At 42.9% G+C, this 16,265-nt stretch overlaps 1 protein-coding gene across 12 annotated transcripts in view; it reads right to left on the bottom strand.

The window, feature by feature from the left end:
* The window catches only part of THRB (thyroid hormone receptor beta), a 377,275-nt gene that overhangs the window by 107,111 nt on the left and 253,899 nt on the right, over positions 1–16,265 (bottom strand). For 11 of the 12 annotated variants that reach the window (XM_031009558.3, XM_063703657.1, XM_019023169.4 and 8 more), the window contains one exon: positions 3,328–3,391. In XM_031009558.3, coding sequence (XP_030865418.1) covers positions 3,328–3,349 — 22 coding nt within the window. In that variant the 5' untranslated portion in view covers positions 3,350–3,391. Of the gene's footprint in view, positions 1–3,327; positions 3,392–12,301; positions 12,401–16,265 lie in introns of those variants that run through there. The other variant, XM_063703660.1, reaches the window with a different exon arrangement.

Here is a 16,265-nt window from a genome sequence, read left to right on the forward strand (position 1 = left end):
GCCAAAAGCCTCTAACTTTGGTATTTAACATTTTAGCTACTCATATCTTAGAACAAATTTCCCTATGCTGAGGATCATGGTTTTATTAAAAATAGAGCTCATTATATTGTCATCAATGTCAGCAGAATTTCCCTCAGATTATCTAGGAAGTGATGCTTAATTCCAGACAGATAAAATATTGTATTAAGGTACTTTTTTACTTCCTTCTTTAAGAATTGTATTTTTTTTCTTGTTTCTGCTAAGGTTGGAAGGAATCGCATTTTTCAATGAATGATTTCATATAGTCCTAATTTCAAATTAGGTGGCGTAAAGCAGTGAGAAAATTTTGGCAAGACCTGACTCTACTGTAGCTTATATTAAGTAACCTCAAAAAATAAACAATTATTCATTCGAGTTAGTGCAAAGTACATAAATTTAATAAGCATTGCGGTTGAAAGAGCCTACAAAAAACATGCCTCATTTATCTGAAAATGCTGACCTGTTCTGTTTGAGGAAAATAGATTCAATATTAACTACTGATCATTTAAAAAATGATTTTCTTTTCATAAGGGTTTAATTGATTTCCTGTGTTGAATAGCAGTAATATTATCTATTATGCTTTTCAAAGGAAAAATATGCATATTTGGCCTTTGAAGTATGCTCCTAGAGCAAGCACTTAGTTCTGACAGCTTATAACTTCATTATGGTCTTCCTTTGGGTTTCTTAAAACATGTACCCCTGAGCCCACTGCAATCGAAGGAGGGAAAAGAACATTGTTTTATCTCATACACAAACAAGGGCATGTAAAGTAATGATTTTCTCATATGAGCCCACTAACGTATACTGTACATGTATGTGTCTGGAGTAGGTTTCTTTTGAAAATAGAACTACAATTAGTTTCTCCACTATGAAGCAAATGCTGGAAGTGAAAACTCCCTCCTCCACTAGGAGGCAGCTGGGGTTCTGGCTCAGTCTGCGAGGAAAGCATCCCAGCTTCCACAAGATGGGCTGAAAAGCTGGCTTACCCTAGAGCTGTCTAGGAGTGGGCCTAGATTCCTAGATCAGCTCTCAAGCTGACTCAGACTTGGGGGTTCTGCTCAGTAATGAGATGGTTTGTAGCTAGAAGAGAACTGCCTGGACCACCCTGGGCTCTAGAACAAGGGTCCACAAACTATGGGCCAAAGCTGACTTGCTGCCTGTTTTATAAATTTGTAGTAAACCACAGCCAAGTCTATTTAAGTTTACATATAGTCTATGGCTTTTCATGCTACAATGGCAGAATTGAGTAATTATGACAGACACTGTATGGGCTGCAAAGCCAGAAATATTTATTCACTGGCCCTTTACAACAACAATAAAAATTGCCAGCCCCTGATCCAGAGGAGCTGGAATGAATGGTCACTCTCCCTAGATGAACTGCGCTGTACCTAGAACTAATCCCCACAGCAAGCGAAGACCATTTTATTACCTACTTTTACACCATGTTTTGCCATTTCATATGTCTTGGGGTATGTTCTTTGAGTCCAGATCTTTGGACACTTTTTCAGGTGGGCAAATTATCATGGAGTAGAGAGCCATCCTTATAGCACCTGCTCTCACACTGTCCTTTATCAGAAAGGAATACTGTCCCTCCATTTTGCAGCGTGGCTACCTGCTGTCTGGTATCTGTGTGCTCACACCTGCGTGTGCCTGCAAAGACTTAGGCCATCACTCCTCCTGACTGAGATTGCCATTCATCCCAACAGAAACATTGAGGCTGTAGCTAAGGTTGAATGTGTTGGTTTATGACGTAGAAGGAGTGCGATTTTAGTGGTGGAGAATTTGACCTAGTTGGCCGTGGAATAGATGTGGGAGTGGGTGCGTTTTGGTGCCTGTTGATGTCAAATAAGAAGATATGTGATTCCGATGCCCTCAGCCCCTACAGGTGTGAATCATTGTGATTTGCCCAGGCACCCCATCTTTTTGCTATATCAGGAGCTCCAGTATGGGTGGGTAGAGAGGCTGGGCAAAGATGCTGGGAGAGATAAAGTTTATGGTCATTGGGAGGCTTCAAAACTTTCAGAAGGCTGAGTGGCAACTTCCAGTTGCTTCAGTTTCTCAGGTCTACTGGAGAATAAGTTCTTGGAGCAATTTGTCCTGCATGTTTAGTTCATCATAGGGTGGGGAGGTGACATGAATAGATAATCAAAGGTCAGGCTGCATCCTCGACACACAGAGGTCTATGAGGACCTGCCCTGTTGCCATGGTAACAAAAAGGCCAGTGGTGGGCTTGCTGCTAGGCTGGAAGGTATATAGCTGAGGTCATAAACTGACAGCTCATGGGTTGATTCTAGTTAGCAGACATATTTCGACTGAGCCATAAGTCTATAAAATTTTTATAAGTTATTTGCTAACATCTAAAATTTGGGATATTTCATTTAAAATCTGAATTTCCAACTTCTCTTGCAAATTTGAAATCTCTGGACACATGGGGCTTCATTCCTTCTCGTCAGTGATTGCTTAGAGTGGGAGATGGCTTCCTTTTAGAGAGAACCAGAGTTCTCCAGCTTTGTTTACTTGTTTTTCCTTTTACCTAACCTTTGTCATTACTGGTGTTATCGGCCTGTTCCCTGGCACCACTGAGTGTACAACCATCGCTCTATAAGTTGCACAAAGAATTTGTGCTATTGCAACCTTGTATTCCTCCAAGGTCATTCTGTCTCTCCTTTGACCCTTGCTAAGAGTTTTATAACTGACTTATACCTTACATGACCTAATCATATTCCATTCTGACTCTATTGCTGAATGGAATAAACAGCCAACTTCTGAAAATATACACTTTCTGTGGTCACAAAGTATGTAGAGCCATTTATTATATTAATTGGAATGACTGTAAGAAGTAAACATACACCGGGTGCAGTGGCCTACTGTAAATCCAAGCACTTTGGGAGGCTGAGGTGGGAGAATCACTTGAGCCCTTGGGAGGTTGGGGCTGCAGTAAACCTTGAGTGCACCACTGCACTCCAGCCTGGGTGACAGAGCAAGACCCTGTCTCAAAAAAAAAAAAAAAAAAAAAAAAAAGGAAAAAAAAGAAAAGAAAATAGTAAACTTAGTGTGCAATGGCTAAAGGATGTCTAAAAATGAATAGTCATTTCCTCTCCATCACCTTTCTGGTGAGGATGCATCTTATATCAGAAGAACATGGAAGTACATTTCTAGGGAGGTATTCACAGGATTTAATAACACTTATTGGTTTGGAAATAACGGTTGCTAAAACTCGCAAGTTAATCTTTAAGAATCTATAATTTCACTCTAGGTGGAACAAAAATGGAGGCACACAAAGAAAATGTAAAAAAAAAAAAAAGATACCTGTCATACTGTTGGGAGTCATAGGTTAGTAATCATTCTGGATCCCTTTTTTCACTGACATCTCCTACAAGGAAAAAATACAAAAAAAATCACAGATTATAATTTGCATTTTCCATAATGGTTCTGTTCCAAACAATATCATATGCATTAATTACCTTGAAGCAATATTTGTTACTCCCAACTCAGAACTGGGGACACCGAAGCATAGGTGGGCTATGTGACATGTGTAAATTTGTAAGACCTCTTAATTTTCATCTCAGGGTTCCTTCTATAAACATGTTTTAAAAATAAATTTTTTATCAAGGCACAGTGGCTAAGATGTATTAGCATCTCTAATCTAGATCTTGCTTCTCAAGGTGTGGTCTGTGGGCCAGCAGTCTCGACATTGCCTGAGAGCTTGTGAGAAATAGAAAATTTGGGCACCCCCTCAGTCAGAATCTGCATTTGGACAAGACCCCCAGGTGATTCACGTGCACTTTAAAGTCATAGACACACTGCCCTAGAGAACTGAATCCATATTCTCATCTGCCCATTTATGACTTGTCCTAGTCAGAGCTGAACTCCCCACCTCACCACTACCTTAATGAGATCCAAGAGTAACAGTCAGACTTGGTCCTCAGGCTGGGGATGGAGGCCTGGTATGCATCAGTGGCCAGAGGTGCACTGACGCAGGGAAGAATGCCAAGGAAGGCTGCACACAGGATGACACAGATGGACACTGGCGGGTGATGAACCTGGGTCACAGTCCTTCAGCATATTGCTGGAGACAGATTAGGATTAGCTTTCTTTTTCTGGAGTGTGTTCTGTGGCCAGTGGTAGGTGGTGGTAGCATTTTGGCTTAGGAATAGCACTGAAGCCTGAGGCATGGGCTTGAGGTCCAACGTTGTAATATACTACTAGCTGTGGGATCAGAGGAAGTAATTTCAAAGCACTGGAAACACGATTTCTTCAGTGTAAGATGAGGAAACTAATACTTGTCCCACTTATTTCACAAGGGCTGGTATTTCTGAGGTTTGAAGATGCTGTGAGTGGAAGTGCTGGGTAATCTATAACGTACTGTGCACATGAAAGGGAGGAACAATCTTGTTAAATAACTGGTTGGAGAAGAAGAACAAGGCAGAGGAAGTGTGTGGATTATGTTTACAACACAGATTTATACATAGCCATTCATGCTCTGTCTCCACATCTAATGCTGCAGCAATGACTTCAAACCTTGATCATACTTCTTGTCCCATTCTGTGGAAATTACATGTTTACATGGCTGCCTTTCCCACCACACTGTAATCTCTTTATGGCAGAGACTGCCTTTCTCATGTTTATATCTTCTACACTGAGCGGAATGTCAGATACATAACAGGTACTCAACAATATATGTTGAACAACTAAATAAAATAAGATGAATGAAGTTGATATAGCATAGTGTAAGCTGCCAAATTGGCACCTGATGGAGAGGATGAGTATTCACTGCTAGGAAAATGCATTCTTGCCTCTGATTAGCTCGTCAAGGGTCTCTACCACAAGCCCTTTGTCCCGTCTTTGTTCACCTGTCCAGCAGCGTTTTGAGTGAGAGGCACCAGGTTCTGAGCTGCTGTAGGTGACAGCACAGGTCGTACCTACAGTATTGCGGGTCCTGACTCTGTTGCTCCTCTTAGAAACTGTGCTGCCATTAACCACCCCCTCCGAACCCATGGAAGCTGCCATGTTTTCACATGCTACCACTCCTGAATATTCTAAAGAGGTGGAGGAACTTGGCTTGGACTGTGCCCCACCTCTGGCAAAACTGGCTTAAGACTTGAGGTGGACTAGTAAGATGATTTTTCAGGGTGAAAGAAAGGGAGGGAGTGAGGGAGAGAGAGAGAGATATTATCTAGTTCCTCTCTAGGGACAGAATTTATCAGAAGTTAAAACTCTAACAGTGAGACCGTATCTCTCAGCCACCGGGAAAAAGTCCATTTGAAGGTGAGAGAGAGGATCCATCTGACATTCACAGACAGCCTGAAGTGGAAGGAGAAAGCTGTGGTGTCTCTTGGCTCTTCCTGAGGCCCAGCTGTATCCTCTTCTGCTCCTCCAGGGATTTGGCTATTCAGTCCTTCCTTGGATGCCCTCAGTAAAATATTACCCTTTTTACAATAAGCTGGTTTGACTTAGGTTTCTGTCACTTGCAACCAAAAGAATCCTGACTGATAATATTAAAATACAACATTAATACAAATGTGTCAGCATAGTTTTGTATGCTTTTTATCGTCTTGAAGGCAAAGCTATAAAATCCCAGTTATGTCCTTATGATATTATCAGTTAAAAATATCTTCATTTTCAAAATTCCAATTGAATAGGCATATGAACTACAGGAAATTATTGTGTGTGGGGCGGAAAGTATCTAGGAATGGAAAAAATCTTAATTCTTATTAAGACTTTAAAAATAGTGTTATCACCACAAAATTTGGTACTAATTTTTCTGTTTAGTACTATTTTCCATCAACCATAGTACAATTTAGTACTTCAGTATTTTAGTGTTACTGTTACTATATAACAGATATAGTATTACTAATACTATTAATAGTATACTAGTGTTACTTTTACTGTAGTATTTTGGTATTATTTAGTATTTAGTAGTATTTAGTACGATTTTCCTTCAGTGAGCTCTAGAGTTTTCAATGTAATTCCAGTAAAGCTTCTAACAATCCCCCCAGGGAAGGCAGGTGTCCCGGGGCCTCCTTTCCTGGTCTCCTATCCTACATGGTGGGTGTTGGTAAAATGCTCTGTACTGAGGAGGGGAATCCCAAGATGGTCCTTTCCACAGCCTTGGCAGAGGCCTGGAGCTCACCAGCAAATCATGGGATCAAAGGAGAAAACAAAGTCCAAAAGAACTTAAAAGTAAAGCAAGCTGAGTTTCTTTATTTGCCAGGAAGGAAACAAGCACAGCGAAGGGCTTTGTAGGTCAGTGAGGAGGAAGGGTCAAGGAGTTGTTGGGTTAGAAAGGGGTGGCTACGCTAATGAAGGATTGATACCTAGCATCTGTGTGTCATTCATTAAAACATGCCCTGTTTCTGGTCAGGGAAGGGTTTTCAATTAGATCCAGTGAGGGTCTATGTACCACGGCCCTTCAAAGTCGATGGTCCTTTAACTGCTTCAACAGTTCAGCACTAGGGGAAGGGAAATGCCATTCCATTTAGTCTTCTAGGCAACTGCTATCCAAGTGGAGAATATCCCTTTGACATGGGTCATTCATTTGTTTGGTTATCGTGAGGCCTTGGTTGAGGCTACTCTGTTTAGGCAATGCCCTAGGTTTTGTTTAAAGACAACACTGTGGCCTGTCCACAAGCAGCTTCTAAACTAACATAGGGAGAGAATTGCACCAAATAAATGCAAAAATGTATACAGGTTTCACCTTACCTGTCTCTTCAGAGTAGACTGGGGCCATGAGAGAAGGAAAGGTCATTTCTACTTGGGCTTATTTGGGGAGGATTTTGAGTGGAGGTGACCCCAGGCCTTTAGGCCCTTCTTTCAAATAGACCTCTCCCCAGGTTATGATTTAACCCTTTGTTCTCATCCTTGTGCTCCTAAGGCCCATGGACTACTCTGCAAGGAATGAGCTTCATACAGAAAAACTGGGTGGTGCCTTTACATTACGCAGGTTTTAAGCAGGGGCGTGATATGACCCAATGTGGGTTTTTAAAGCTTTACAGCAGCTCGTGGGTGGAGAGCAGACTGGTCAGGCCATGGCAGGTCCAGAATAGAGAAAAAGGTGCTGGAACTTGAGTGGAGGTGGTGGAGATGGTGAGAGGGCTAGGTGTTTAAGTGACATTTAAGAGGTAGAAACAAGACTTGTGAAGAATGTGATATGAGCATTTAACACTGGGATAAACACTGCGGATGCAGATAGGTTAAGATTGGAGGCTCTCTGCCCTCAAGGAATTTACAATCCATTTTATAAGCTGGTTGGGAAGGAACAGCTAAAAGTAAAAGTCACGGATGCCATGTGCCAAGGGGTGGTGCTGAGAATCATGCAGGTGGAGCCTTCCTCTGCCAGTTCTACCCGTTCTCAGCCCAGTGCTGTGTCCCTTAAATAAAGCTCATTCCACTCATTGGAAGAGTAGAAAAGCAGGCATTCACCTCTCAAACACACAAAGTGTGTTTGTATTTTAAAAATCCAAATGATGGTAAAGTTATTACTGAATCCTCTGAAACTGAAAAGTAAATGGAATTATTATCAACACTTAGTAAATAGGTCCAGGAACTTTGGAAGGCCTTGGGTTCCATGCCACACTGTGAACTGTTGCTGCTGCTAATTACTCTAACAGCATCTTGGGCTGCATGGACAGAAATATAGCCTGTAGCTGGGCACAGTGGCATGCACTTGATACTCTTAGCTACTTGGGAGGCCAAGGTGGGAAGACTGCTTGAGCCCAGGAGTTTGAGACCAGCCTGGGCAACATAGTGAGACCCTGTCTCAAAAAAAAGGAAAGAAAGAAATAAAGAAAAGAAAAAAAGAAAGGAAGAAAGAAAGGAGGAGGGAAGGAAGGAAAAGAAAGAAAGAGAAAGAAAGAAAAAGGAAGGAAGAAAGAAAGAAAGAAAGAAAGAAAGAAAGAAAGAAAGAGCCTGTAGGACATTGGTCAGACCACATGTGGGCCGCTACATTTTAAGAAGGATGTCTCATGTACAATATCCTGGACGATGGAAAACATATCTTAAGGAAACATTGAAGGAAACCTAGAAAAGGGAAGAGTCACATGAGGGGTAGAGAGTGGTCTTCAAATATCTGAAAAGCTGTCACGTGGAAGAGAGTGCAGGCATGTTCAGTGGACAGAGGACGGGTGGAGAGATGATGTTGGAGACTGCTGAGGAGCCTTTCCCTGCCCTGCCTGACATCTAAGAAGATGCATGTCTCATAGGCTGGGATGGCCACACAGAAGAACACAGTCTCCTTACCTTGCAGTGCTTTTTGCTCTCAGGGCATGTTAAGCCTCTCTTGAGAAGACCTGGGTCTTTAAGCTGCAATAAAGCAGGCGCTGTGTGTATGAAATGGCTTCAGGGACAAGCTAAAATCCTGCTCCATGTCCCTCACTCCCTTCAAATTCTCCTTTAAAGCTTCATTCTTTAGCTGAGTGATCTCAACTATTAGGGAGTGTGCTCTCCTCAAGAAATGTAATGAAAAATTACATTTCCATTTAATTATATCACTTGCCCCTCCCCTTGAAAAATGGGTAAGCCATTTGGTATATATTTTCAGAGGGTTCACAGATACTTTACACATGCAAAATCTACTCACAGCTGCCATATTAAGCTTTAGCTATGGACTTTGATCATTAAAATGCAGATAGCTAATGGAAAAGATATAAGTTGATGTAAATGTGATCTAGTGAATAGAATGAAAAGGAGACACAAGAGCTATTTTTGGTTGGGAGCGAAGAGAAGAGAAACTACCAGCAGTAAATTCCTTTGTGGGTGGAAGATGAGTTTCTAAAAAACAAGCCTGGAGGCTGAAGAGGAATCCATCAACCCAAGGATCTGGCTAGGGCTGGCCCAGTAATCCCATCAGACACCAGCTCAGGCTTTAGATCATTCAAGATGAATTACTCATGGAGCCCACTCCTGCAAGGCTTAGATGAAGAACCAACCTGTAACTCAGGGGCAGAAGAGCTGAACAAGAGGGATAAAAGATGTGTTTGAAGGCACTGAAGAGACTGTAATTAATTACACCTGTATGAGGGAACCCAATGGTGACATGTGAGTTTGGCTTTGGAAAAATGAGCTGGGATTTTTTTCCACGCCGGGGATGAAAAGCATGGCTTAGAAGTACCAAAAAAGCACAGGGTATGTGATTGCAGGAGCGGGGCAGGAAGTGACCATGAATGACACTGCAAATGTAGTTTCAGGCCAGATGGTGAAGAGTCTTGAAAGAGTTGCTGTGGAACTTGGGCTTTATCCTGTGAAAAATGGGGAGCCACGGAAGGTCTTTAAGCAGTGATCCAGTGTGAGAAAGGCAGCCCTGCTGCAGTGTGGAGGAGGCCTGCTTGGGAGGCTCACCCTTTGGTGGCACCTCTTTGAGTGGGATCATTGCTATTAGGTTGATGCAAAAGCAATTGCACTTTTTGCCATTACTTCTAATTGTGTTTGTTTTTGCACCAACCTAATACTTGCCTGTCTCAGTATTCAAGGTCACAAGGCTAGACCAGTGCCAGAGAGAACACCTCAAAACTCCTTCTTGTAGAACTCCAGCACGCTTGCCCTGACCACACACCTTTGTCCCCTTGTGTTTCCTTTCTCTGTATCGAAACTACAGCACTGAAGGGGCATCTGTAAAAATTACCACATGAAAAATCTTTCCACGTAGACCTGGTGAGTCATTGTTTATCCAACCTGTGCACTGAATCAAAACATGCTTCCCCTCACAGCTCATCATCAACCTTTTCGGAGGAGAGGGGTTTGTGGCCTTTTCAAACTGTCTTCCTTAGTTTTTCTTCTCCTTGGCTCTCTCAGGAGGAAGGGTAGCAGAGTGTCATGCAGCCTGATGTATCAGATGATGAGATTTAACAGGGCTCATCTATTAATACTTCAGCAGGTGCTTCATGGGCAGCCCAGGGAAGCCATGACTGACTGGGTTGGGGGCTGTGGGTTGGGGAACCTTCATTAGCAATTCTCTTGGTTCATTTTAAAAGGTCAGACCCATGAGTGTGATGTTATTACATACCCTAGCCCAAGACCATTAAAACTGGGAAGGCCTTCAGAGAAGGACATATCCATCTTCTCGCCTGGCATTGAGCAAACGTGACTAGATGCAGAATCAGTGGACACGCTAGATTTCCTAGGAAGTTGCCGTGTAAGAGGGGGGCATAGCTTGGGGATGTGTCTTGAAGTTGTGTTTAGGTAGCAAGCGACTATTTTTATGAAGTTTATTTGGTATTGTGGGGTGCTGGGCATGACTGGAGTTCATGGGATGGGGCTGAACCCCTCTCACCCCACCCTGTCCCCACTTGAGCCTTCCCACAGCTCTGTCTGTGGCATCTGGAAGCACAGCTGAATAAATGCAAATGGCTGTCCCCCTAGGTGGGCTGCACCCCATGCTAGGAGGGCAGTGAGGCTGTGGATCTCTTGGGGGTAAAAGTGGAGTTTCCCCTTCTTTTCCTCTTCCCCCTCATAGGAGGAGAGGGAGAGCTATACATCAAACATTTGACTCTGGCATTTGGGGAATATTTTAAAGAACAAGTCCAATCCCAGGTATGGAGGAAAGGCTCCTGGACTGGGCGTCATTCCAGATGGCTTTGGGTCTCAGTTTAGTAGTTTGGGGATCATGGACAAGCTCCTTTAACTCTTCAAGCCTCATTTGTAAAGATAAATCACAATTCCTGCCCTCTCAGGGTTATGCTGAGGACCAAAGGAATTGGAAAATGCCTGTAAATTTAAAAGGAGGACACAAATGTAAGGTATTGGGAGACTTCTTTATTATTATAGGCATCATCATTATTATAGATGATCTCAACTCCTGGCCAGCCTCAATCATCCCAAAGGCATGGGGGAACTGAAGCTCTTGCCTGGTCTAACTTTAAGCTTACCTGAGGTCATTTAAAGACTCAAGAACAATACAGAGCCCACCTCCCCAGATGCTGTCATTACCAAGATTAAAAGGAGGTGAAATTGCTTCTCCTTCACCTGCCCTGCCATTCTCCTCTTGCAAGGCTGAATTTTTGTGAAAAAAAATTTTTCCCTTTCAAGGTTACTTTGCATGTTCATTTAACCTTGCTATGGGGAGTAAGAAAGTTTGGACACAGAAATAAATTTGTTCCCAAGTCTATAGCATCCTGAGTGCAGCCCCAGTTATCCTTCCCCGAGGCCTTTGCATTTTAATATTAAATCTAGGACCCAATGAAGTGAATAAATAATGGTTGAATTTCTCATGATAGGAATCAGTTAAGAACTCAAATAGGAGAACAGAGGCAAGGTGTTTTCAAATCATACCACGCTGTGATCCACCTTTTGTATTCAGTAAAACTAACCCTATTTGGGAATGTAGTATCAAAAAATCAGTAAGAGAAAAAAATATGAAAAGCTAGCATAGTTAGACTGGGCATGAGGCTAAAGAGGAACATAAAACTCTGAGTTAGTAAAAATGTGGAAAACTAGTGAAAGCTCTGTCTGTCCCGTATCCCAGGTATTAATCTGAGTGGGTCACCTCTTGGAGGGGAAGGCAGTCAGAATTTCTCCACTGGGTGTGGCAGGAGACTCACGCCCCACATAACAGACTTTAGCAAATGACTGTTGAATGGCAAAGCTATACTTTTCATTTCAGATTTTCAGGCAGTCTCTGTAAGTGTTTTGCCTTCAGGAAGGGAAATAATTCAACCAGGGTCTGTGGTTGAAACTGAGCTTAATTTGCTGTTGCTGATATTTCTTTTTATTCTTAGTAAAATAATTCACTTTTACTTCCACTCCACCCACTCTCTCAACTCCAGTTCAACAATCTCATTCTAGAGTTCCCCCTACTCTTTATGTTAGTCAAAATCCAGGCCAAATCATTGTCCTCTTCTCTCTCTTCCCCTTCCCCTCTCCTTTTCCACCTCTCTCCCAGACAAAGTCACCATGGCATGTTACAAAGAGCATTAGCCTTGCCACTTAAATATGGGATACTGAGTCAGGAGTAACCATTCCTAAAATGGGAATAAGGCCGTAGCTCTCAAAGGTGACATTGGGTTAAGTGGGACGTGCACACTTAATCCATGGTAGTATTCTACACCCTTCAATGCTGGGTCCTGCGGCTACAAGCAGAGTAAAATCTGATTCCTGTGTTGAGGACTAGGTCAGCAGTGGCAGAGGTAGAGTGGGCCTTAAACAAACAAAGCCCCCTGCAAATCTAAAAGCATCAACCACATCTAATTTATTGTCACATTGAGTGAAACATGGAGCACTTTTAAGCCAAATAAGGTAGTGATAGAAAAGTAAAGAAGAAAACAGCCAGTAAAAGTTTTATGAGACCAACCTGAAAGGACCAGCTTGGCCACCTGCTGTTTATAGTGCGGTTTCCTTATGGCTGTCTTTCTCTACAGGTGGACTATCATCTCCGAACACTCCTAAGAAATGGAAGATAGTCTCTTAAGAGGACAGCCCAGAGGTAGTTTGAGGAAACGTCTGACAGCAGGAAAAACAACTTCAGCAGATGCCCCTTTGGCCGAAGCATGCTGTTAAAACTGACTCTACTGACACCTGGTGGAGAGTAGGGTAACTTCTCCCTGCTAAAGAGGGTGTGTGTGTATGTGTGTGTGTGTGGGGGGGGGGGTGTGTGTGTGGGGGGGGGGGGGTGTGTGTGTGGGGGGGGTGTGTGTATGTGTGTGTGTGTGATGAACGGACTGGAAACACATTCATCATGTCAGGGAAATTGATTCCTAAGGAATGAGGGTACCATGCAGAACCACCAGATGCCAGAATATATAATTGTGGTTAGGTGAGTCACTGAGACACATGCATGAGAAACAACAAACAAGAATGTGAAAATAAAACATTAAGACTGCAGCAAATGATTTATTATTGATTTTTAAAAAGCGTTTGATAATGAGTAAGACAATAACAAACAATCCACTCCCTCCTGCAACCCTGGATGGCATCATAAGAAAAGGCTCTAGTACTTGACCCCTTGATAATATCATCTGAAATTTAAAAGAAAATTCAATCTTGTCCCAGGGAGACAGTGTCTCTCAGTCTGAGCCAGTGCTCTGCTGCCTCTGGAATCTGCAGTGAGCTCCTTCAGATTTTTAACCCTGGGATAAAAAGAATAATCTTCCTAAATGGGGTGTTATGAAGACTGCTGTGCTCCTAAAATTCCCTTGAAGATGAAAATAAAATAATCCTAATAAATATAACTGTTTACTACTTCTTCAATGTCAAATGGGGGGCAGGGGACATGGGGCTACATTGCAAAGCTCTTGCAGAAATTGACTTCGGAAACTTTGTCTCCATTCTCACGCATTAGGTTCTTTTTTTTTTTTTGAGACAGAGTCTCACTCTGTCACCCAGGCTGGAGTGCAGTGGCATGATCTCAGCTCACAGCAATCTCTTTCTCCTGGGTTCAAGCAATTCTCCTATCTCTGCCTCCTGAGTAGTTGGAATTACAGGCACAAGCCACCATGCCTGGCTAAGTTTTGTATTTTAAGTAGATCCAGGGTTTCACCATGTTGGCCAGTCTGGTCTTGAACTCTTGGCCTCAAGTGATCTGCCCACCTCAGCATCTGAAAGTGCTGGGATTACAGGCGTGAGCCACTGCATTCAGTCGCACATTAGGTTCTTGTTTGATTCTGCTTGGTAAAGGTTCTGTTGGCTCTTTATCAGAAATTCCAGTGGTTTTCTGTGAGGTGTCAGGTTCATGGTATAGCACACACAGCCTGAATTTGTCTTTCAACAGTGTGTATCAAAGGTGATTTTCAGGAATGCACCAGAGCAATTACAGCAATCATTAGTTCCAATTTGCAAGAATTAATCCATCATATTTGGGACACTAAATGAGAATTTACATCATCATTATTATTATTTGATGGAGTCTTGCTATGTTGCCCAGGCTGGTCTCGAACTACTTGTCTCAAGCAATTCTCCTGTCTTGGCCTCTATCATTATTATTTATTATTTTGAAAAGTCACAGGAGCCTTGGTTAAGGGTTGTCTCAGGGAGCTAGGATGGGTAGATCTGGGTAGGAAGGTTATAAAGGAAAGAAGTCCCTCAAAGATGCATATAGTTCTAATTTTCTTTCCGCTTCTCCCCTGCTAATATTTAAATTTAGAATGTGTATTTCCTGCAATGTGATGGCTTGAATGCATGATCCTGCCAGAATGTGTACAGTTAAACTATACCTGGGGACAGTCATGCTGTAACAGAGATTCCCAACTTTCTCAGTGTATGTCACTCTTAGTGTTTCAGTAATATTTTTTACGGTGACCCTAGGTCAAAAGAAATACTTAAATGCCCTGTTTATGAAGTTATGAGGTCCAAACAGCTTGATAGGTGGATTTGCATGGTGTCTGACAGTTGTTTCTGGGTTTCCCTCAAAAATTAAAAACATCCCACTGTATTTCTGTGGGGTTGCTGTGGTACCCAAGGTGCTCTGGTACAGATTTTGGGAACCATGGCTGTAACAGCTTTGAAAATCAGTGAAAAGTCTAGAAGTGTGATTTGCAGTATCTCCTTTCACCCCTCACTCTTTGTGAGACCATGGCCACAACATTTGACCTAAAGGTGCCATTAAGAAGTTTCATACAGCCAAGTGAGTCGGCCTGGCTTACCACTTGGTGTGGAGGATATGAGAAAGAGACACAGAGTGAAGTCTTAGCAGGATTTAAGGCAGTCCTGGGAATAAATCAGGCTTGGTTATTATTCAGTAGTTTACTGAGCCCGCGTCAAATGGGGAGGCTGTGACGAATAATCTAAAAAGTAAAAGAACACAGCCCTTATATAATCTGAGAAGAGGATGCAGTAAGTCAGATTATCACTGGAAATTACACGGATGCCAACCATAGCTGAGAAGCTGGCTAGATACTGAACACTTCACATTCTTAGGTGAAAATCAGACAAATGAGCACAAGATGTTCACCATGTTGGAAGAGTTGTATGAATACCTCAGTAGATGAATAAATGACCGGTTGCCTGCATTCCAATTCTGTGCTGCTTCTGACTTACAGATAGCAAGGAGCTACCTATAGCATAAGCTAAACTAGTGTCTTTCAAACTTTGGTGAGCACGTGAAGGGCTTGTTAAAACCAATTGCTGGGTTCCATTCCCAGAGTTTCTGATTCAGTTAGTTTGGGGTGCCTGAGAGTCTGCATTTCTAACAAATTCCTAGGTGTTCTGGATATATTTTCCAGGGCCCACATGTTGAGAACCACCAGCCTGATCCATTTAAGAACATGTTGGAGGAACTAAGGTGCCATCCTGGTAGGCTCTACTCACTCAACACATGGCAGGCACCCCCACCTTTCCATCCTGACCTGCACACGGTCAGCCTTCTCTAGAATATTTCCAGTGAACGGCAGCTTACTCTGGCCAACACATCCAGTTCTGTTGGTGGACTGTGCCCACTGAGGGCCACTTGCATTTTAAATGGGCACACCTGAATTTGGGACGCTCAACTCCTGTGGCAACAAAACGGCAATGAGACACAATGGGAAGGGGAGTGTACCCATTGGGCACTTTGATTTTGTATTTTCCAAAAGATTGGCTTTGCACTCTGCTTACTTGTAAGTATGGGGCACAACCACAAAGGATGCAGAAAAAGCATTCTCAGTTCTCAAGGAGAGGTTTTCAAGGCAGAATCATCTGAGGAGCTTTGCTCACTGTCTCCAGGCCTGGGCCCAATAATGCGTACTTAGAAAAGCCACTCAGGTGATTCCATTGAGACCTTCTGCTCATGGGAGAAGTGCTTGAGTTTGAGCGTGCAGACAGGTCACCCTACTGTCCTCTTAACCCTACAGCCATTTGCTCTGCCACTGCGAGCCCACATGTGTATGTCTTACTGTATTATGTCCTGCTCAACTTCCTCAGGCCTACAGAGAAATCTATTCTTGTGCCTCTTGTCACCCTTCCTTGGATGGTGGCAGTCATGGCCAGTGTGATTTATCCAAAGCACGTTGCCAATTAACACTCATTAGCTAGGTGCTAGAGAACAGATCCAAAAAGGGGTACCTGCTATTGCACCAACAAACCAAGTGCACCTTTCTAGTGGACTTCTATATTGAACCCTCCTTGCCTGCCCCTTGTACTTATTTTCTTAGAGCGGGGTTCTCAAAGTATGCAGGCAGCAGAATCAGATCACTTGGGAACAAGATGGCAATGCAGATGCTCCGCCTCTATCCCAGACCTAATGAGTTATAAACTCTGAAGGTGGGGTTCGGGTCCTATGTTTCTGATGCACGCTTGAGTTTGAGAACTACTGCTTTATAGTATTGGTGCACTCCCCTGCCCAT

This window comes from Gorilla gorilla, chromosome 2 (assembly GCF_029281585.2).
Source record: "Gorilla gorilla gorilla isolate KB3781 chromosome 2, NHGRI_mGorGor1-v2.1_pri, whole genome shotgun sequence".
NCBI lineage: Eukaryota > Metazoa > Chordata > Mammalia > Primates > Hominidae > Gorilla > Gorilla gorilla.